At 38.3% G+C, this 24,278-nt stretch overlaps 1 protein-coding gene across 1 annotated transcript; it reads left to right on the top strand.

Moving 5' to 3' along the window:
* Positions 1-5,532: 5,532 nt before the first annotated feature.
* On the top strand, positions 5,533-9,700 carry LOC140230894 (myogenesis-regulating glycosidase-like). Its single transcript, XM_072311036.1, has 3 exons — positions 5,533-5,614; positions 6,028-7,916; positions 8,920-9,700. The coding sequence occupies exons 2-3, from the start codon at positions 6,059-6,061 to the stop codon at positions 9,180-9,182; spliced, it is 2,121 nt and encodes a 706-aa protein (XP_072167137.1). The 5' UTR covers positions 5,533-5,614; positions 6,028-6,058; the 3' UTR covers positions 9,183-9,700.
* Positions 9,701-24,278: the final 14,578 nt, after the last annotated feature.

Genomic DNA, 24,278 nt, shown 5'->3' with positions numbered 1-24,278 from the left:
TCTGAGTATACTTCACCTATATTCTGAAATGACAACATGTATGAATATTTTAGAGTTGCAGAAAACTCATACATGACAAGTGTACTAAAATCCAAGTTGACGCATACAGTGAGTTTTAGTTTAAGTTTCAGCATTGCTTTTAGTGATCAGATTCAGATTTTTAACACGATTCCCAAGACAACCGACAGTTAGTCGCAAGATACCCGTTTGTTTGCCATTACAGGTCTGGTGTGCATGTGCATTCACATATCAGTGCATTTCTCTGTAACAGGTTCAACCGATATCTGTATTGTACAGTATGATTCAGGGGGAAAATATCTGCATTTAACTGGATGCGCAGCAGACCTGCTTTGTTTTGAGTGACAGACTTCTGGAGTAGATTGAAAATAAATCCCATGTGTTGAATGTAAATGTGTTTGTTTGTGTTTAAGTCTGAAATTCCTCATTTTAATCAATGACTGTGGCTCTAGATGATTAAGATTCGGTTCCTATTATGGCTGTACTGTAATACTGTACCAGAGTTTTACATTTTTAGAAAGTAATGTTACTTTCATCGCATACAGTGACATTTTCATTTGGACATGCGGACAATTGGTGGCACTCCCTGAATACAAATTAAGATGTGACTGCATGGAAACATGAATCAAGCGGCATGGACCGATGGAGTTACTGCCTGCATGCATTACTTTCCTGTGGATCAGGGGATATTCGTGCTCATGATTTTAATCAAATTCCCTCAGCTGCCGTGTCCGCACATATGGCATGATTGAACTCATGCTTGGTGGACCATTCTGTTTGCTGGCTGCTACTATTATTTTGAATGACAGTATTTTCTAGAGCATAAATACCGACATGCATTGCAGAGACTCCAACCCTCCCGTTTTCGACAGGAGATCTCCCGCCGAAAGCCCATTTTCGCAAAATCTCCCGTTCTCCCGTTTGAGGTTTGATTTCTCCCGCCCTGGCTCTGTGTCTCCCGGTGGAAAGGATTTCTTACTTATTGCTATCATATGCAAATGAGCCTTAGATAGCACCAGAGAACATATAAAACCCTAGGAACTTCGCGCTTCGCATACATCAACTTGGAGTCTCCCGTTTGTTAGGGGTTTCGGGCGGGAGAATCTCCAGATCAGAAGGTGCTTGGGGTTGGAGTCTCTGGCATTGTTCCTAACAGCCAGATAAACCTGCCCAGCTAGGGTTTTGCCCAGTGTAGTAGCAACCAGTTCAGTACAAATTAGATTTGTTGTTGTGGATAAGGGTGACTTTCTAACTTGTTACCTTAGGTGGGGGGGGGGGGGGGTCAAATAACCATTGTTTTCATGCACTTTGTAAGCCAAATGACGATTGTAACGCAAGGTACCATAGACATCTTTTGTACAACATTATATTCCATGCATGTTTGAGTTTGAGTTTCAGTGCATATTGTAGGGTGCAGGTATGTTTTTGGAAAATAGGCTAAAAGTATTGTTTGAATACTATAGCTTGAATATCATCACAGGATCTTATATGAGATACATTGAACAGCCTGTCATCTGACATGATCATTAAATCTCATTGTATTTCCATTGTCCTTTACAATTTGTAATGATAATGATTAACAATGTTTATGTAGCACATTATCCATGTCCGTATGCACTCAAGAAAAGAAAAGAATGTAATAGAAACAATTAGAATATACACCTAATTATTACAACAGTTTCAAAAGTTTAATTTTCTTTCTACTTTGACAAAATCAAGCAAACAGTTCAAATATGTATGACAGGTGCCATCAATTAAAGTACATCTAATCCTAGGGTACATGCATATAGATGCAAAGACTGCTCGTGAACTCTGGGGACTAAACCACACCAAGAACTATTGAGGGCCATCTCCCGAGCACAACCCCAAAAGGTTTCAAAATCTCTTATCTCCAAATGGTTGCAGATCTATTACCAGATCGTTTGAGACTTGATGGTCACTGAATGCACTAGCTAATTGTTGAATCCACATAGAGAGAAGAAGATCTACAGATAAAAATTTGACAATTGTCAGCAATTGTGTGTAGGAAAATTTTCCAGTTGTCTGGACAAGGACTGTTTGTTCATTTACCTGTATAGTAATTAGAATCACTAGCAACTGGTTTCCAAATGAAATTTTATTATCAGTTGTATGAAGTATCCAAAGTGTGTCTACTCTTCAAATGCAAACAAAGAAATCGAGCAAACAAAAAAGCTCTCGATGCATCACTGAGGATATTTTCATCAGCACACTTTCCATGAGGGCAGAGCTAAAATTGTAGGTGCTAAGGAATTCACATCTGTGGTATTAAACTACCTGTGTGCTACCACGCATCACTCATGTGAGGTGAGCCACAAAACCAATTTACCCAGGTTTTGGGGTAAAAAAATATACAAGACATACAAGACTACTTTATATCATTTGATATATATACAGTACAGACAAAGACTATTCGAAGTATTACTTATATGCGTATAACTCGATCATGTTCTTTTCACCACCATACTACTGTAAAGCAAGATATATTTGTAGCATGGAATTTTTGTAAATTAGAGCCGACTGCCTTTTTCACAGCATTAATTTTTTGCAGGCGTTGAATGCTTATAGTAGTGTAGACAACTGTCGCATGCATTTTAATTTTGCGAATCTTGGCTCTCGGGAAATCGGTTTGCCGCTATAGACTGTTATAGACAGCTAGGTTTATTTTCGTATGACTCATGCATTATAAAAGCAGGTACACTTGGTGCATTTCATTAGCCCTAAAGATCCTCTTCAGCAAAAGGTTTTTTGTTTGTTTGTTGTTGTTTTTTTTACTTTATAGAAGAAAACATTTTACAAGAGTAGAGTCATAAAATATTTTCTTAGCATATAGTAATCATCATTTGCAGTTAATATATCAAATGTACTTGGATTTGCACTCTCTGAATACTCATACAAGTCATGTGAGTTTTGATATGTGAGAATACCCTATTTTTAAAGTTGTTTAGAACTGTCTTGATTTTGTTTGGGCCTCGATCATGCTGCCACAATCAGTTTCACTTTGGAATGAATGCAACATTATTACCCTGGCGACACACATGTACAGCTCTAACACACCGCTGATTTTGATGTGTCTGCCGCCTGCATTCCATCTGATGAAATATGCCTGACTGAGCTAGACTGAGCAATGCAGATGAAATGCAGTATAATCTCCTCAGGGGAAATGTAATGGTGTAATTCCTGTTTGAATAGGTACCTGTGTGTAATATCTTAGCGCTGTCGGTGGTTGGAATACACAAGGCAACTGATGCATGCAGATATACATGCATCACCAGGCTAATGACACATAAAACAAAAAAGAAGAATATATTCACAATAAGATATTTTATGACTGTCGCTCAACATTGCATATTCAGTCAAAGACCAAGCAATGTTTGTAAGGAATAGATTCATGTTCCAATGCATGTATTCCAGTCTAACTTTCTGCAGATGAAACTGGAAGTATAGTAGTATGGATGCTAAAGTCATTTTTGTTCCCCCTAAACTCTTGTTACTTTCTACCTAATGCTTCTGATGGTTTATATTCTATCATGAAGGTGCTGAATCTGAATCTGGATGATGCACCTCTTACATCCTTGAGGGTTTTGAAATATTCAAGATGGCCACCAATATGGCTACCAAAATTTGGAATTCCTATATATTTCTGTATTATATGAATGGTGAAAAATGTGAAAGAAAAACAAATCTTATTGAACCTGTTTGGAGGGTGTTGACATTGAATCTGGATGATGCAACTCATGCATTCTTGATGATTGTTAGATATTCAAGGTGGCTACCAATAATTGAAATTCCCATATATTCCCCTTAAAATGGTGAAGATTTAAAAAAAAAAATGATGGTCTTCTAAATCCCAATCTGGATGATGCAACTCTTGCACCCTCTCTTGCACCCTTGAGGGTTTTCAGATATTCAAAAAGGATGCAAGAGTTTCATCACCCAGACCAAGGAGGTACGAGAGGACCTCCTTGCCCAGACTCGGATTAAGCACCCTCAAGATACAGTAAAACCTTCATTTTCCCCATTTTTTCTGTTGATTCATACAGAAATATGGGAAGTTCTGATATCAATGACCGTTTTGGCAGCTATCTTGTAAATATCTCAAAACCCTCAAGGATGCAAGAATTACATCATCCAGACTGGGATTTAGCATGTGGGTAAAACCATCAAAATCCACTGGAAAAATGTAAAACAGGGTTCAGCCTCTGGCACCCAGACTTTTACTTGTATTTGCGAGAGCTGTTTATGTGTTCTGCAAGTCATCACAGTCAATCAGACGGCTCTGCTGTGGAAAACCCTATGGATGATGGTAGATCGATGTTCATATGGAAGGACGTTTGATCAGCTGAAAAGCTTTGCGAGCACAGTTTCTACACCAGAACACAGCAGGATTAATTTAGTGAGCACTGACAGAGGCCCAGTCCAAAAAATTCTAGCTCCATCTGGAGTGTAGTTGAAAGTTCAGTATCTATGCTTGAAGCGATGAGCCAGCATTTATGTTTATATCATGTTTGCTGAGAATCAAACCACCTTTGGACTTTGCATTTTCTTAAGCTCACATGACTGGAGGAAAGGGAAAGTTACAGCTGTAAAGGGGGAAAAAAGTTGTGGCAATTAACATGAGCTCTTTGTGTGACCTTAATTGAATGGTATTGACCTATACAGCTGGATCAATGTCACCATGGCCTTTTGATATCAATTGTGCATCCCCTTCCAGCAAGCTTTCTCATTTGAGACATAACCAGAGCAACGTTTCACATTGTACCGTGCGCACACACACACACACACACACCCACACACACACACACACAGAAAACGTTTAATGTTACAAAGTCACAGCTATGATATAAGTTAAGGAGAGACAGAAAAAATCTAAAGAAGTTTTTCATCTGGGATGGATTGTCAAACAGAATTTGCCAAGAAGAGTTTCAAAAGTACTCCAATACTTCACATGATTAGACACGTTTTCCTTTCACTAGTACTTTAAAATCAAACAAACCAAACAGTGCCTTCCTCATGTGAACTTGCCCATCAAGAACTCTTCTGCAAATGCATTAATTTTTTTTTTTGTTCACATCATGCATGGCAGAGGTAGTTTTTCTCATTCTTTGAAAATAACCTGTGCACTGCCACCCAAATACATTGTTGTGTGTGATTGCAAAGTCCTGCTTTTGTCAATATTTGAATGGACCCTGCACCTTGTTTGCATTTTCAGCTGTTAGCTCTTCTCTTTTTCTTCTGTATAAAAGCTCACTGATATTTTACTTACACCCAGTGCCACTCAAAGTCTTCAAGCTAGAAACATCGCGCCACAGTCTCTTGACATACTTGGCAGGATTCTGGTAGAGACTGGTTATTGCTGCATTTTCGTTGGGAAATTCAGCACGTCTTTCCAATATCAATATTTCTGCCAGCAATGTCACCTCACTGGACCATGTGTGTTGGGTTTTAAGTATCTGTTCTAGCAAAATCTTGTGCCAACTTTGACAGAAGGGGAAGTTGACAACCTCTACCTTTTCTGGACTTTGTTTCAATTTTGCTCGTGTGTTTGCCAGTATTGTCAGAGAAATGTTGCCAACAGGTAAGGATTTAAATATGAGTGAGTGCTTGCAGAGCCCAATGGGCCCTGGGAAATAGGCAGAAAAGTGTGTTTTGTAGTGCATGGTTCAGCACTGGTTAAGTATCATATCTTCTGTGCTTTTTTCTTTTTAGCAGCATACCACAAGAGATGGCCATGTGAAGGAAGTGATATAATACAGATTAACAAGTTTTTTAGAATGGAGGAAAGCTGAGAAAGGAAGTAAATTTCATGTATAGAATATCAATATTAAAGTTGGAGGTGGGTATGTATGATGAAATAATACCAGAAGTATTATCACATTCAATGCGATTGCTCTACTTGGCATCAAAACTGTATGACTTTATTGTATGGCTGCTTTTCAGCATTTCTCTCGTTGACAAGTCATTCTTTCCTTGTGTTTTGCACTGAACCAGGCCATGACACTGCTTTGTTGCCATTCTTACCATGCCAAGTGATCGAAGAATGCCATGCCCAATGTGCCACATCAGCAAGAAGCAGCGACAAGGCCTAATGGTGCTCTCTGTAGTCATCGTCATCTTCGCCGTGCTGTCGTGGTACTACGTCACGCAGCATGGCCGCATGGCTGTTCACCACCTGGGACCAGTTAGTTTCCACCCGGGTCCGGAACAGCCCAAGCTCTACATCACCCGGGGCAACGACATCATCTTTGAGGCTGAGCTCGGCGTGCCACTGCCTGTCCGCATCAACCCCCAGTCGTGCACTGGTGTGGCAAGCAGTTCGGACTCCATCTGCATCAACTGGGTGGACACGGAGACGGACAGCATGGTTGACAAAGAGCTTGCAATGGTCCAGATTGACCTGAAGCCCAAACGGGAGGAGGATAGGCTCCAGTGCATCACAGTGAACTGGACATCCCACCTGCTCGACTTTGAGCCGATGGACTGCATTGCGCTGAAGCATGCCCATTGGTATGGTGGAGCCAGCGTGTATCGCCAGCACTGGCCGATGGACGATATGTCCATACGCATGCAACCTTATGTCAGCCGTGACATCCTCATCAAGAAGGACAGACGCGATGTCTGGGGATCTGTTCTTGAGAATTATTGGTTGTCTTCCATGGGCGTGGCAATACACGTTGACGACGATGTCCCGCTACATGTGGGTTTCAATGAAGACGGCTCTGAAAAACTCTGCCTCAAGTCCAAGTATCTGAACTCACCATACCAGAACACTGAGCTTCGCAACCCCCATCTTAGCTACACCATTTGTTTCCACGACGATGTGAAGGCAGTGCATCAGCATGTGTATAAAAAGTGGTTCTCCCTACCATCAGGGACACCAGATGTGAGAATGATGAAGTCTCCCATCTGGTCCACATGGGCCAGATACAAAATAACAGTTGATCAGGAACAGGTCTTGCAATATGCAAAAGAAATCCGGAGTCACAATATGACAAATAGTCAGATTGAGATAGATGACAAATACACCACATCATATGGCTCATATGACTTCAATGTGACCAAATTTCCAAATGCAAGTGAAATGATAAATACTCTGCATGACCAAGGTTTCAGGGTGACGGCATGGATCCATCCATTCACCAATCTAGATTCACCAAACCTCGAAGTCGGGATTAAGGGTGGCTACTGGGTGCAGGATGTCACCCATTCTGTTCCGGCTCTTGTCAAGTGGTGGCAAGGGATAGGAGCCGTCTTGGATGTCACAGACAGCTCAGCACAGCAGTGGTACGTCGACAGCCTGGAGGGCATGCGAACTGCATATGGCATTGACTCGTTCAAATTTGATGCAGGCGAGGCAGACTACTTCCCGATTTCCTACAGTGTCGCGTCGCAGGACTTCCGGAACCCCAATGAATTCTGCACCCATTATGCCCCACTTGTCAGCAGGCTTGGCAGGATGATCGAGGTCCGGTGCGGACACCAGACCCAAAGGCTCCCCATCTTTGTCCGCATGTTTGACAAGGAGTCCACGTGGGGCTACGACAATGGCCTACAGACTATGATTCCATCTGCCCTGACCCAGGGCATCCTGGGATACCCCTTCATCCTGCCAGACATGATAGGTGGGAATGCCTATGCAGAGGATACCTTCACAACTGTGGACGAAGCCCTGCTCCCAGAAAGAGAACTGTTCATCAGGTGGCTGGAGCTGACAGCTTATCTCCCAGCCATGCAGTTTTCAATTGCCCCATGGCAGTATGATGACAGCGCTGCAGCAGATGGCGTCTCCGTGGTCACAGTTGCGAAGAAGATGGTACGCATCCATGAAGAAGAGGTCTTCCCTCTAATCCAACGCTTTGCACTGGACGCTCTTTTAGAAGGTGAGTTTGTGGTTGATACAGTGTCCTGTTTTCATCTTTATAGAAAGTGATGTTCATGCTAGACGGTCAGTCAATATGTTCAAGTATGTACCATGTATGAGATCAGTTGACTCAAGAAACTGGAATAAAACTCACTTGTTGCAATGTTTTGTCAATTATAAATTGGCTTCTTCGGGCGAATGACTCTCCCATTGATGGAAAAACCTGTATATACATGTGTTGTGTGAGATTGTGCAGAGCTAGAGTACACAAAAGATGGCTTGGAATCCTAAGAACAGTCCGGTCCCACGTCTGTGATAAATTGAAGCGGAGGCCTCTGTCTTAGTTGATTGCGGGTCTCTCCACTCTTTCCCAGATGGCTTCCTTAACATCCCATTCAAACCATTTGGATTTTCTATCCAGGATGATCACGTCCTTGGTGTTGAAAGAGTGTTTACTTGATTCCAAGCCGTCTTTCACGCACTAGACCTCCAGTGCACTCTAATTCTGCGCAATCTTGCACTATTTAAGGCCAGCTCGATCAACAGGAGCATCATTCACCCGAAGAAGCCAATTGGTAATTGGCAAAATGTCGCAACAAATGAGTTTGATTCCAGTTTCGTGATTCAACTAATTATTGATCTTGTACTTCTACTGGATGAATAAGAAGAATTATGTACCATGTATGTATCCCTCAAAGTCATTAGATGTCACAATACTAAGAAATAGAGTCCTACAAAAATATTTTGTCCTGGCTCCCATTTCATAAAGCTTGTTATCTGTAACAACTTCCACATTTCTATGGCAAATTTGCTCTCGGCCAATCAGATGCATAGATTTCAGTAGCTTATAACAACTATCGTAACTTGTTATTGATAACAAGTTTTATGAAACGGGGACCTGGTGGACATTCTTGATTGTCCACTCTGATTTCTTAAAATCATAGCTCAAAATGTTTAACTTGTTACATTACAGTTTGTGTACATATCATCATGCTGGTTTCTGTCGGTTGTCTCCGTGTAAGGTACCCCTATCATCCGTCCCTTGTGGTGGCTGGACCCCCATGACAAGACGGCCCTGACCATCGACTCGGAGTTCCTCATCGGCGACATCCTCCTGGTGGCGCCAATCCTGAAGCCCCTAGACCGCTTCCGTGACATTTACCTCCCCCAGGGAAATTGGACGGACCTCCTGAGGGGTGGCGAGGACTACTTGGGTGGGAATTGGCTAAGGGAGTACCCCATAGGGCTGGATCAGATCGCTACATTCCGGCGCAGACCCACGTGATGGTTTGCCAGAGACACACTGCTGCACCGCACTGAGTAAATTGCTGAATTTGCCAAAGGTCATTCTTTATCACTCCATTTATTGGAAACCAACAACAGGATTTGTGAATGGAGGAAATAGGAGGCAGCCTAATGGGTCAAATTGATCAGATTTATTGCATGATTGAAGATATTCATTGACTTACCTGTAGGAAATGTCCTAAAGATTGTAGTGAAAGCAAGTTTGGTGTAGTTTCTTTTGGAAAAGGATATATGTGCTGTGTGTTTATCCTAATGACATCTAATAAGATGCTATTGTTACCTCTTCACTTACAAAAGGTGTGTGTTTGCATGATGAGTGCACATTATGCCTGCATGGATGTGACACCATGCTTTAGGAGAAGAGAGTGATTACTTTCAAAGCATGGCAAGTCCAGGACCCGAAGTTTCAAAGGAAATGTTGTGAATTTGTTTTTTCCCCACCATTAGTTGGCCATCATTTCATTGCAGAACCTGTAGCCACATCATGACAAAGTTAGATTTGGGGTCTTTGTCATATCACACCATTGTTGAAAATTTTGTGCAAATATAAAGTTTGTTTGTTTGTACATTTGTCGCTGTGTACATTTTCATGAAAGGGTTTTAATCTTCACCCTGTTGGATCATTGGCAAACTGTTTTAGTGCAAAATAACTGGTATTTCAGTATTGATCATTAGAGGGTTGAATTGTTTTGAAGCAGCTTGCACTGTATCTGTGTGGAATGACTTCTTAGGTGATGTCTTTTTTCCACCCTGCAATAGAGTACCAAATGTGATGTTATAGTCATTCATCACCATGGAAACTGGTTCTGAACAACCTTACTTGGCCAGAGTGTTTAAGAGTATGGGCACATCTGGTTCCAACCCAAGCAAGAACAAAAGACTGTTACATCATCACGTTGGTACTTAGTTGACAATAGGATTCCAACTTTTAAATCATGTAAGACACATGGTGGAATGGATCACTTAGAATCTGGCGGTAGCAGTGGTTTTATAACCACAATATTGTCATAATCATGGAAAATGAATGACTGAACCTGGCCTAGTCTAATAAAACCTTGAGGTAAGCATACAAAAAAATGTAAGCATTTATGGGTACAGTGTATCCGTTGATCCAGGTAAGTCAGACTTTGCGCATTCTTTTGAAAAGCAAGAAGAGGTTTTTGACATGTTCTTATGCTGTGGCACCAAAGAGGACCAGAGGCAGTTTTTGCAGATACATGTACAATGTAGTTTCAGCCCAGATTTTTTTCTCCATGCCATTTTAATATCACCAGAGGGGGAAAAAACTAGGGAATGCAAGGAAACATTCTGTCTTACTTTAGGGGGAACCAAGTTTCCAATGGTGTTACTGAATTATCCTTCTTCCACTTGTTGGATGAGTAGCTACTGCAGTGAGCTATTTAAGGTGTTTGCAGATAGAAAAGAAAGAAGAACATAGTACATAGCTGTATGGAAAGTCTTCTTTTCAATATTGCAATGAAAAGGAGTGATTTATTAAATTTTACAGTTCCACCGATGCTTGAATTACTTTCCAAGTGTTTGAAGGGAAGAATTTATCAGGTCAATTAAGTGTATGGTTTAAAAGAAGTGATATTTTGAACTGGAGGAATTCATGAGTTTACTGTCCAATGAACTCATTTTCAGATCCTTGGTGATGCTTTTGAAAGATGAGGGGGCAGATTTTTTACTGACATGTACATCTTTATCAAATACGATGACTTTTTGAGAAAAAAATAGTAAATCTTCTCACTTACGAAATGAATACAAGAAAATGTAAAAAAATATGATATGCTTAAAGTTGGAGCAGGTCTTTGCAGTGCCAGCCGTTTCCAGAGGAACTGGAGCTGGAAGCCGTTCCTTGGAGTATGTAGTCAAAAGTGTTTCTCAGGAGTGTTGTGCTCTTTGAGTATTCACTGCTGCAGTTTGGGGGATCTCACAGGCCTGTACACTCCCACATACCGGAAGTCCGTCTGCGCCCACTGCCTGACATGACGTTACAGGAATGTCAGTGTGCGCTCTCTGATGTGACGCCAAAAGGATGTTGGTGCACATAAACGGCAGCCAGAGGAACGGCTGGAAGTAAACCTGTCGTAGCTTTGGTGTCAGACAGCAAATTGAGATAGAGAAAGAGTAGGCATGATCTCATTATGCAAATGGTATGGAACCTGAGAGATCATTATGTGGTGTTGCTGGCAGTGTGGAGCATTTTAGCAAGGACTATGTTATGTAAGGCACATATGGCAATGTCCATGATGCATTTGCTATCAATTAATGTCTTTTTTTTTGCAGTTACAATGTAGTTTGTAAAGGTTTGAGAAGAAGATAAAGAAAACTAAATTTAACAGAGTGTATTATGCTGTTGCTCGTTTAGATGCTAAGAAATAGTTCCTGAAGTGGCACCAATCAGTTCTGCCGTGAGTTTACTGAACCATGCAGTATCTTAACTTAACAGAAAAATTGTAATATATATTTGCCACACTCTATTACCAGTCACATGCTGATTCCCAACTTTTTCAGAAAAGTTGTTGTTTTTTTTGGTTAATTTTTTTTTTTTCATTTTTGAAAGCATGATGTTAAACAAGAGTTCTATTCTGTCATTTGTGTTTCACACAAATGAGCCTGCAACAAAATATTGTGTTCACCCTTGATTCTAAGGTCTTTTAATTGTCCACAGGTGAATCACAAGTGTGTCACATGAGTGTGATGCATGGCATGTTTGTATTACTGTGAAATCCTTGTCAAAGACTTCTCCTTGAACCAACACTGTATTGTCTCAGAGTCCAAAAAGTTGGTCAATTTGAGCTGTGAAAAAAAAAAATAAATAAGGATTTGAGTCAAAATAGAGTATGCCCAAGGTAAGCAAAATATATGCTAGTTTTGCTATTTTGTTGATTAGTTCAAAAAACATGTGAAACAAAGAAAGTCTTGTCAGCATGGTCTTCAGATACAATGAAAAGCGATATTTCGTGGAGCCCTTAATTGCAATTAGTTGTAAAGACCAGCTCCGCAGCCTGTATCACAGAGAGCCAACATCTTTTTGCTTCGCAATTTGATTTTCATGTAATTAGGTAGGGCCTTTTGCAAGCTCTGGTATTATTTTTCTACAGAGCCATTCATCTATGTACACTGTATCATAGATTATTGTGCCAAATATAATATGCTCAGATTTGCTTGCATGAGAGAGACGGTGAGAAAGCCAAATCAGAAATTGAAAAGTGGTAACAATTTACCAGTACCAGTAAAGCACAGTGCAGCTTAACTCTTGATGCTGAGTTTAAATGATGCATTTTGTACATTTGTTTTTGCTGATGTTTATTATATTATCAGCTTTCATATATGTATTCTGAACATAAAGATTCTCTATTGCTCTAATGTATAAACTAGTCACTACCACACAAGATTTTAACACGCAGATGCTTTATCTTTCCTTTTCCCTGAAATAATATATAAAACTGAAACAAATATATTCCAGTAAAACTTGCCCTTTTACCATTTGAATGTTTTCTTTAATTCTTGTTTCTGTAATCTTCTTGTTGTTGAGGGAAAGAGGACCTCTGAGTGAAATTGTGACTGCCTTAAATTCCAGATACAGCTGTATTCATTGTTAATTTTACATACAGTGTTGAAAGTACATTGAATTGAACTATAGAGGGTGCTATTCACATTTACTCCCCAGTTGTGTTAGAGCTGTTGTGGTGGATGTTAGATATAAATATATGTACCTAGATCCCTGTGATGTTTGCAAGTCTGCATTTAATTCATGGCAGCCATGGTGGATATCTGACAAGAGTTTCTAGTTGATATGCTTAGACCATTTGGGGCTTTTGTCAATTATGGTTTATGTGTTGCTTTGTATGTGAGGTTTTTCTATTTTGCAGTTGTGAAAATAATTTTGAAGTGCCACATCGATCATTTTTGCGATACGCTATGATATTCCCATCTCCCACTGATATTATGTAATACATTGCAATTGTCATTATGATATTATGATTCTTATTCTAGCATAAAAATGTTAAATGCATAGAGAGTGCAATGAAATCTTTCCATGTCAAGAGAGACTCCTGAGGATTGTTTAATGAAGTGACATTTTTAGTGCATTAATAAGAAATTTTTGGTTTTTGTAGCTCATTGAAGAAAGAGTACACTAATGTTTTTTTAGTATGTGAATTTGCAATACATGTTGAAGACCAGTAAGTGTACATGTTTGTTGTTGTTGTTTGTTTGTTGTTGTTGTTTTTAAATCAGTTCAAACAACAAAGCCAGTGGCATTACTTTACCTCAATCTGCTTTTGGTTAGTTCTAGATAGATATGTAATGCATTCTGCAGTCAGTATTTGTCAGCACTTTTTTTTTTCTTTTTCTTTTTTGATTGAACCCACCATAGCTTCATCTCAATGATAGTCAGGAAAGGATGGATGATTTGATCTAAATGTGACTTGGGGAAAAATTGCAGATTAAGTCATTTTGTGGCATCATAGACAGTATAGTGGATTGTTGACTGTTCTTTTAAAATGAGTCTTTAAAAATCTGCATCATAGTTATGATTTGTTTGATTATTATTAATATGAAGTCATGTATTGTCCGCATTCTGTCCTTCACGGAGGTATAATTATGCACCTAACTAACTGTTTGTGTATGTGTATCAATCATTTTTGTGTTTTTATGCACATATTTTTTTATCAACATTTCCACATTTTGCTTGTAATCATTTGATGCTTCCCATAATGAATAAATGGCCTTATGATTGATCAGTGCTTATGAGTTGTATAATATGAATATGAAGTCATGTGTTGTAATCGTTTCTCACCTCACAGAGGTAATTATGCACCTGATTATTGTAGATATAGTGTTTGCTTGGAGTGAAATAGGCTGGATTTTTGTAATAGTCTATCATGAGGAGCTGTTGTTTGCCAGTTTCAACTTTGATGAGCTCTTGGCTGCCCACATACAAAACTAGTTGATATTTTAGTGTCCACATCTAGATTCACCAAAGTGGGGTGGTGCCACTAGAGCTTGTTTGCTATTCTTGTAGCTCTCTTGTGCAAATACACTTTGTTATGATTTGTTTTCAAGTACGTGGCTGCGCAGATCTATGGCTGGCCTTCATCGGTGCCCATGCCTTGTTTTCTGAGGTCAAAGGTTGCATACCTGAGACACACACTATTCAGTTAGCAGGTAGTATGATTTTTTTTTTCTTTCTTTTTTTTTTTTTTTTTGATTTTATTGAATATGCCTTGGCTTTAGAATCAAGGCAAGAGTTATCTATTGAAATGATATCATTGTTTTCCCATGACACTGACAGTGGAACTTGTTAGTTTGTTGTGTGTTTGTGTGTTTTGTTTCATTTTTGTTTGTATTTTGTGTGTGTTTTACCATTTGCAACAAGCATTTATACTTGATGTGAGTATAGCAAAGGGGCAGCATTTCTGTGTGGGAGACTCAATATGATAGCATTTAAATGATAACTAATGAGCATGTGTGGAGCAAAGCCATTATGTTGTTTGTGATGAGATCATCAATATTTTGTGTTATTCTGCACTGTGTGTAAGCTGCTTCCTGTTCAGGGTTAGAGGTGGATTTGCTGCACTGATGTTCATTCCACAGTTTTCCCTTAAACAACATATTTTTCTATTTTTAGTTTTGTTTGACCTAGATCAGTTTAGAGCAGTTTGGTCTAGCTTTTTTCCCCATTTAGTTGCATTTTTATGCCTCCGCCACGAAGTGGTGCCGCAGGCATTATGTTTTCGGGTTGTCCGTCCGTCCGTCCTTCCGTCCGTCCATCCGTCCGTCCGTCCTTCCGTCCGTCCTTCCGTCCGTCCGTAATGAATTTTGTGGACAAGGTAACTATCGAAACCTGTTGAGGTATCCTAATGAAACTTGGCATGTATGTGTATTAGGGGGTGAAGTTGTGCCTATCAACTTTTGGGTGCACATGCTCAAGGTCAAAGGTCAAAAGGTCAAGGTCAAATACATAAAATTTCACTATTTCCACCATATCTATTGAATGCCTGAAGATATTTTCTTGAAACTTAGGGTATACATGTATTACCCAATTAAGATTCTCTGGTGAAAGTTTGGGTCATGAGGTCAAAGGTCAAAAGGTCAGGGTCAAATACATAAAATTTCACTATTTCCACCATATCTATTGAATGCCTGAAGATATTTTCTTGAAACTTAGTGTATACATGTATTACCCAATTGAAATTCTCTGGTGAAAGTTTGGGTCATGAGGTCAAAGGTCAAAGGTTAAAAGGTCAAGTAAAAATATTAAAACTTCTTTTTTTTTCTCTGTACCTTGGAAAATTGTTCAAGGTATCTTCATGGAACATAGTATATACATGTACTGACTGGAAGTGATTATCTAGAGAATGTAGGGTTCATGGGGTCAAAGGTCAGGGGTCAAAGGTCACGTGCAAGACTTCAAAATTTTACTATTACCCTCATATTTATGCAATGCCAGCAGGGTTATTTTTTTTACACTTGGTGTATGCATGTGTAACCTAATAGAAATTCTCTGGAAAGATTTTTTTTTCTCTTTTTGCCTCAAAGGTCAAAAGGTCAAAGATCAAGTGAAAGTGCTGAACTAACTTTTTCCTCCATATCTCGGAAGTGGCTCAAGTTACCTTGAAACTTAGTACATATTATGCATGTTCTACCTGAAAGTAATTATCTTATGAATTTTAGGGTCAAGGGTCAGATGAAAATGGTAACAATTTACTATTCAATTCAGAAATTGCACTTTTTCTCCACACCTGTACCTTGAAAATTACTCAATGCCTAAATGTATGAATGGGTCAAAGTCAAGTTAAAGTCCTTAAATCCCTAGATACATGCTCTCCTATTCATCCAATTAAACCTACGTCAAGGAAGGTGAACATTCAACACATTTGTGACAAACTTGTCATTCCAATATTTTGCCAATTTTGTGAAAATGTAATCACACAGTGTCCACATGTACTATCTAGACCTATTGGGAAAATCATGCATTATGGCGGAGGCATACCAGTCGCCAAAGCGACATTTCTAGTTCTATCTAGTACTCTTACAATTACTGATAGGCTCCAAGACATCAGTCATGAGTACTACCTTGTCACCTTGTTACTTTCTAATGTCTTGTTCGCGTCTTTCTTGAATTTATCTGTCCAGTAGGCCTATATATTTCGTTTTTCTATCTAGTTTCAATTCATGTGGTTTCTATCTATCTTGTGTCTGTCTATCTAGTTTCTATCTGTCTTTTTTTGTATGTATTTTGTTTCTATCTAGTTTCTATTCATCTGTTTTCTTTCTATCTAGTTTCTATCTATCTTGTTTCTATCTATCTTGTTTTTATATGTCTTGCTTCTGTCTATGTCATTTCTATTTATCATGTTTTTATCTTCTTCTTTTTTTCATTTTTGTTTCCATCTATCTTGTTTCCATCTTCAGTCTTGGTCTTTTTGTGCACTGTGGCATATCTCGGTAGCCCTGGTGTTTGTGAGCATGTCACAAGCAGACAAATTGGTGGTGTTCATCTCCTTAGTTGCTTGTTCAGTTTGTGACTGCAGCTGCCACAAATTAGGGAGCAGCTGTGTGCAGCATGATTAAGGTGCACAGGACTGTGGTAATGCGATATTAACTCTCTCAATGCTACATGGGTCACTTCTATGCTTGCCACATATCTAGCAGTTTGAGATGGAGAGATCTGGAGAGTTAGATGTTGCTACAGTGAATATTTTGTAATGTGTATTTCTCTTACACATGCACAGTGTGTTAACCCCCACAAAAGTGCAACCATTGCTCATATGGTTTGTGTGAACTAGATGTCATTAGTTGACAAGAAATCTGAATATCTTCAAATTTGACAGGTGTACCATCCTTTCTGGATGATATCAAAATTGTGATACTCATAATCAGTGTTTATAACTTGTTCTTTTTGATGTGAAGCAGATTTTGTGGGTTTTTTGTGTTTTTTGCATTTGTTTGTTTGTTTTTTACAACAGCAATGATGATCCACCATGTTGTCATTGACACATTTGAAACGTTAATGAAAAGGCAGTGTTTCAAGATGTTCAGCAGGAGACATTGTTATTAGAGCACACAAGTTTGATATTTGAGGCCATGCAGGGAAGATGCCCTGTATATTGTTGTGATGAGGTTCAGCCTTTTAGCTTTCCTAAAGGCATTTTGAATACCAGCACCAGTCTCTTCTGCAAACATGATTGAGATATCAAACACAGAATTGACTCAGAGGTATAATCAAACCAGGGAGTTGCTCTCACACCTCCTTGATTAAACTATCATGACAACTAAACTTGGTGTAAGAAATCATAGTTATACGCTTCTATGCAAGAGCACTATTATGATTAAAATGCATCCATCTTCTGAATCATGTGACTGTATTTTAATCTTGCATTTATGAAATCAAATCATTTATTGATCTGCCTCAATAAAATCGGATGTGCAGTGTTTAGTCACCGAATCTCAATTTGAATAGAGTAGATTTCTCACAGCTGTTGAATGTATTATTTGCAGATGAAATGTCGAGAAGATTTAATGTTTACTGCATTCAACAAGTCTATTTATATAGATTATAGCAGAAAGAGAACACGCATGACAAAGGGAATATGAGGCTGAGCAAACACATTAGATAAATGCAGTTGTGTTCCTAATGTCATTGTAGCAGATACAACCAACAAAAAGTACAGACATATAGCAACATTGCTCGTGATGCGTGGACTGACAGAAGGTTGTGAAACCTTTCAAGGCTAAATTCCCTTTCGAGTTTCGAGAATTACATCTGTTATGAAATTTAGATATACATATGGTGATATCATCGAAAGATGAATAAGTTTTCCGAGTATGTTTTAATGAATCATTGAATATCCCTCTTGTTCGCTATGTACCCATTTCCCCTTCTCTCCCTTCTTGACTCAATCTAAGAAAGTCAAACTTCCGATGTCAACCATTGTAATGTCAAAATGGTGGCAGCCTTCCATCCATGAATGGCCCACACTCATTGCCATGGCAATGGGATTGTTGGCATCACTCTACCCTCAGTCATAAGATGGTATATAGGGATTCTGTTTAGTGTTGGATGCTGTCATCATTGCCTGGCAAGGAGCCATGCATGTGTACGAGAAGTCAGGAGATGTCCGTAGCATTATCAGATACAGCCGATTCTTTGCTGACTTCTACAGAATTAATCTTGCGAGAGAAATCTCCATGTTTGGTGCATGTTCTACAAAGATTAACCTTGCAGAAGCCTTTGAGAGTGGGATAAAAAAAATTAAAGTGAAATGTCACTTGATATCTGAGGTGGCTTTGATAAACAGAGTAGAATTAAACAACACCTTATTTCTGACCTGTACCTAAATCTTCCCCAAGGCGTTCCTCCTTTCAAAAAAACTCAGAATGAATTGACAATTTATTTTTCAGCATCAAACTGTTTCGAGTTGGTATAAGTTGGTAATGATATTTTTAATGGAAACATTTCTATATGTTTTTAAGTGGAAGAGGATTATAAATGCTATGTTATTGACCATAAACATGATTTTTGTAATGCATCTCTTTTTCTATCCAATTGGAGAATTGTGAATGGTCACATGATCACCTCAAGTAATTTGGTGGTGTGATTGTGACCATGCCTTATGTCGATTTTGACTGTTATTTCTGTTATTCTCTGTGTCTAATTTCATTTTGATTATTTCGGTCACCTTGAATATGGAGCAGGTTGTAGCCAAATCTCCAGTTTTTCTTAAAAGTCATATCAGCAAGATATGATAACGTCTCAAGCTTTCTTGCTCTCAGTGACAAAGGCTTACAAATGGGAGATTGTAGGAAAAAAAAAAGCAGGAAACTACTGTCATTATATGCTTTTGGAGCTTTGTGCTGATTCAAATCTTTATAATTTTTCCATATATTTTTCACCTATGTGAGGAAATTTTTGCCTGGAAATTTTCTTGCAGTGTAAAGGTAATTGAGCATGTTGAAACAATATCACTTCTGAATTTGATAACATTGTAACTTGTGGTGCTTGCTTTTTTTTGACATCCAAGATTTAGTATCAGAATATTGTATAATTATGTTGTATGTATGACCGATTATGATGTATGTATCAGTTTAACGCCGTATCAGATATTTTAGTCCAATTTCTTTACCTATCTTTGTTTATCCCACCCTAACTGAATATGATTTATAAGGCATTTAATGAGTACTGGGCAATTTTAGTCAAGAATATCTTTGTGCTGTTATTGTAATCTCCGAACTTTACAATGTGCAAGCAAAGGTTCCTTGAATGATTACACAGCTCTTTAAACTAACCAGACAGTTCAATTGTCAAATAGACCCATATGGCATTGTATCAAAATTGATATGATGTATCTATGTTTACTAGCAAAACTGTAAAAAAAAAAAAAAAATGTGTATTCGTGGAGGGATTTACATGAAGTAATCTGGTAACAAAAGAATGTGAAGAATTATGAAATTGCTATACATGTATTGTCAAATCAAGAAGGTGCACGTAAACAGATGGACATTAAAATATATAGAATATCTCATATTTCTTTTTCCTTTCCTTTTTTTTTTACCAGGTACATGTATTGTGTATTACATGTAGATGAAGCTAATTATCTACATATTTCTTGGTTTGATTCTCAACCGTTGTATTATTTCTTCTTTTACCCCCTGATCTATGTTGTGCCTTCTTATTCATATGGTGCACAAGTAGCTATGTTCATTTGACAGTAATTGTCATGCCATGCAGTAGTTATTCTCTATCCATAATTTTCACAAATGAAGGCTTGCTATACCAACTTTTGATTGATATAATGATGTCTAGTTGTATTACTGTTCATGAGTATATTATGTATTTCAGTTGCAATGTCTACTGAATGCAGCTGTGATTTTCACTTGTTGCTGTAGCGATGAGGTGTAGGGTGCCTACATTTTAGGACCTCTCACGGAAACTTACGAGAGATACAAGGACTGATGTTTTTCTGTAATATAACATGGCTGTGGATCATTCACTGAAACAAGAACATGTTTGCAAAACAAACCAAAACTAACCTTCATTGGAGGAGAGGGCAGTTTTGCATATTGGAAAGAAAAAAAAAAAAGAAGGAAATCCGTGAGCCGTCTCATCAGGATCCGGAGAACAATTGTGACTGAGGAATCTGGATAGATAAAGTGTTATGCTTTCAATTTGATTGATTAATTCAATTTTCTGCCATTAATTTTATAATTGCTTCTTCTTTATTGCTTTCAGGGAGAATACATTTTTCTCTCTGGTGTTTACTCAGATCTCCTGTGCTTAGCCAATATATTCATGTAAATATCAATGGGAAGAGAAAAAGGCATGGATTAGCATATATGGTCTTCTGGATATTAAACTTGTTACAAAAATTGTACATCTTGTCCACCTGTGCCCATCATTTCTCCATGTAATCAAGGAAAAGTGGGACTAACTGCATGGACCTAGTATTGATCAAGATATTAGTATTAACCCAAGTATCAAATGAACCCCATCCCCTCAAGAAAGAAAGAAAAAATGACAACAAGAAAACAAAACTGATATATTGTATTCTGTATATCATCAAGGCATTTATGAAGCCACAGATAACTTTTCAAAGCCACATAGGCGAGTCTATTGCAGCATAATGCAATACCACTCACATAACTTGAGTGGGAGTTTGGACATATTTGATGTGTTAGAAATAATATTTTTTTTCTTAAGAGGTAGACGTCCTGCTGTTTCTAATCACAAATGTGAATTCCCCCTACATGCAAATCCTTCTATTTGAGCAACGTTATTACAAGACCCCATTGTGCTGTGGTATGTACACAATTATGCATCAGCTGAAGTGATGTTACTAGGTGCACAAATAGTTCAGTACTTTCACACAATACCAAGAAGTGTGAAATGAGTGCAGGCAATTAAATTTTCATGTTCTCTTTTTTTTTCTCTTCAAACTTGTATGTGTTGAAATTTTTAACCAATGATGCCAGTTACAGAGATGTGTACGTACATTCAGGCAGTGACCAAAGCCATGATCTGGCTTTACTCTGGATGTTGCTGCATGTGTCACATGTTGCATCATTGGAGTAAAACCATTATGTCAGTGGAATCTCAATCTGCTGTTCATGAGTCAGATCACAAATCAAAAGTAAGATTAAATCTACGTTTCGCACGACAGTTAAAAGCCCAGATCTCCGTACAGACTTCAAAAGTATTTCTCTGACTGAAATAGCTCATCTGAATGAAAGCACTGCATACTATCCACACTCAGTGATAAAGCATATTACTATCAATGGTCATTTTGGTGCCATATTGTGTATATTTCTTTCACATTTTATTGCTCACTGTCACTTAAAGGGACTGTACAGTACTGGTTGAGGTAGGGATTCATGTTTTGAACATTCCTAACTGAGATAATGAAAAGCCTCTTATGAAATATGAAAGAGCATGTAATTTTAAGAAGGATTCAATGTTTATTTGATGAAAATTGGTTTTCAAATGGCTGAGATATCCAAAAAAGTGCTAATAATAAAAGGCAACATGCCCCAACTTTATTACTATCTCTTTGTTTCACCTTGTTTTTGGATATCTCAGCCATTTCAAAACCGATTTTCATCGAATAAACTTTTGATACCCCTTAGAACCGCATGCGCTTTGACATCTCATAGAGTGGTTTCTGAATATCTCACAAAACGTTAAAAGCTAAATCTTCACCTCGACTAGAACTGTACACACCCTTTAAGATATAAAGGGCAGACAGTGATTTAGGAAAAAGATTGTGATGTGACCAGCACTGAACAAGTCATCTGCTATAAACTGTGGCAATCATGCTGTAAAGTGCTTTGAGCAAAATGGTATATATGATCAAAGTGCAAATGTAAGAAATTTGACAGTTTTATCGTCACTCTGATTTGTGCTGCTCATATTATGTGCAATCATGTACTAGTATTAGTTACAATAGATTTTTTTTTTTTTTTCAGGATAAATGTTGGAAATTTTATGATCAGCCAGTACTTGAAAGAGGCCTAATTTGCATATATGATTATGTTGCAGATCTTGAGACCTTGTGTGTATGCTATACATCATTTATTTTTGCATGCCTCATTAAATTTTGATATTTCTGCAAACACCACCGACTTATCTCGTCTGTAATGTGAGAATGGTTATTAACCATTGATTCCTTTCTAGAACCCTGTCAAACAGTGTCTGGTTAAAATGTATTTAGATGCGTGTGTATTGCATTTTTTGCCTAAAGGGTGTATTTTTGTGTGTATGTGCTTTTAGATTTCAATTTGTTCATGTGAGAGACAAAGAGAGAAAGAGATGAAGAGAGAGAGAGAGAGAGGGAGAGAGAGAACAAGGTGTCCCTAATGTTTCACCAGAGAAAAGTATGATATCACTCAAGATTAGCTTTGGCTTTTTTAAACTGAAAGCTGAAAAAATATGATCCATGCACATTTTTCTACATCTTTATGCATTGTGGTATATAAAAGGTATATATACATGTATATATATATATATATATATAATTATATAACAAAACAAAATATTTAACAAAATAATAGAGAGGGGGTGCGTCACCCAGTGCACCCCCCTCTGGATCCGCCACGGTAACGCTGTATGTAAAGCAGACACATCAATGCCATGAAAGCATAACGTCCTTGGTGGAGATAATGATTCATTATAGCTGAATTTGTGTACAGGGTGACATTAATTGTTACTGGGATTGCTAATGACCTTTACCTCTATAGAATCTGATGGGGAAAGCCAGACAATACTCGTAACCACAAATGTCATGAATACGTTCTATAATTGCTGAGACTGATGATGCATGTTCTGTAAAGCGTATATTATACCCTATTTGCACTCTGCTCTCTAAATGTACCTTCAGCATTATTCCCCATACACGTTTCATTTTATTTCGGTGTTTTGTTGTTTTTTCACTGCAGCCCTATGTCCTTGTTAGTCAATCAGCTTCAATAGTTAGGATAATGCGTGGTGCACTTCAGATCATGCACCGGTTTATTTAATGGCAGCTATACAATTCTTTATAATTTCTGTATTTTTTTGTCAAGCCCACCGGAGGTGAGGGGAGACTCAGGGATCGCCTGCGGTGTCTGTCCGTCCGTCCGTCGTCTGTCTGTAACGCTACAAAAACTTCAGTAACTCTTTACTCTGGACTTCAATTGCAATCAAACTTCGAGGGAAGAGGAGTCATACAAAGTTTCACATTTTACCATATATGAAGGTCACCTCAAGGTCAAAGTTCACAGGCAGGGGTCAATGAACTTTAGGGCTCAATGTTAAGTTTTTATGGCGCGTTTCTATTATGGGTCATAATTTTTTATACATAACTCCATTTGTGACCAAACTTGGATGGTAGATGTCCCTTGAGGAGTGGATGGTCACCACAAGGTCAATGGTCACAAGCATGGGTCAACAAACTTTTAGAGCCCACTGTTAAGTTTTTATGGCGCATTTCTATTATGGGTCATAACTTTTGATCCATAGGTCCGTTTGTGACTAAACTTGGTAGATGTCCCTTGGGGAGTGGATGATCACCACAAGGTCAAAGATCACAAGCAGGGTCAACAAACTTTTAGAGCCCAATGTTAAAGGACAAGTTCACCTTCATAAACATAAGGATTGAGAGAATGCAGCAATATTAGTAGCACACATCAGTGAAAGTTTGAGGAAAATTAGACAATCGATGCGAAAGTTATGAATTTTTAAAATTTTTGTGTTGGAACTGCTGGATGAGGAGACTACTACAGCTTGTGATGTCATATAAATGTAAAGAAAGTTCAACATATTTTCATTTTTTTCGCATAATAAAAGAGCGTTTGACTTGCCTCTTTCTAAAGGCAGGGGGAATAATATTACCCATATCGTATGTCAGTAACGAGTCAAGAAAATGTGTGCTTTTTTCAAAAGGTGAAATTCTCTTTATATTTTCCTTATACTGTTGTACTCATGTGACATCATACACTGCAGTAATCTTCTCATCCAGCGGTGACTGCACAAAACTTCAAAAATTCATAGTTTTTGAACGGATTGCCTGATTTTCCTCAAACTTTCAATGAT

The sequence above is a fragment of the Diadema setosum genome, chromosome 7, assembly GCF_964275005.1.
Source record: "Diadema setosum chromosome 7, eeDiaSeto1, whole genome shotgun sequence".
Classification (NCBI taxonomy): Eukaryota; Metazoa; Echinodermata; class Echinoidea; order Diadematoida; family Diadematidae; genus Diadema; species Diadema setosum.
The sequence above is the reverse complement of the archived record's forward strand: the minus strand, read 5'-3'. Positions and strand labels throughout refer to the sequence as shown.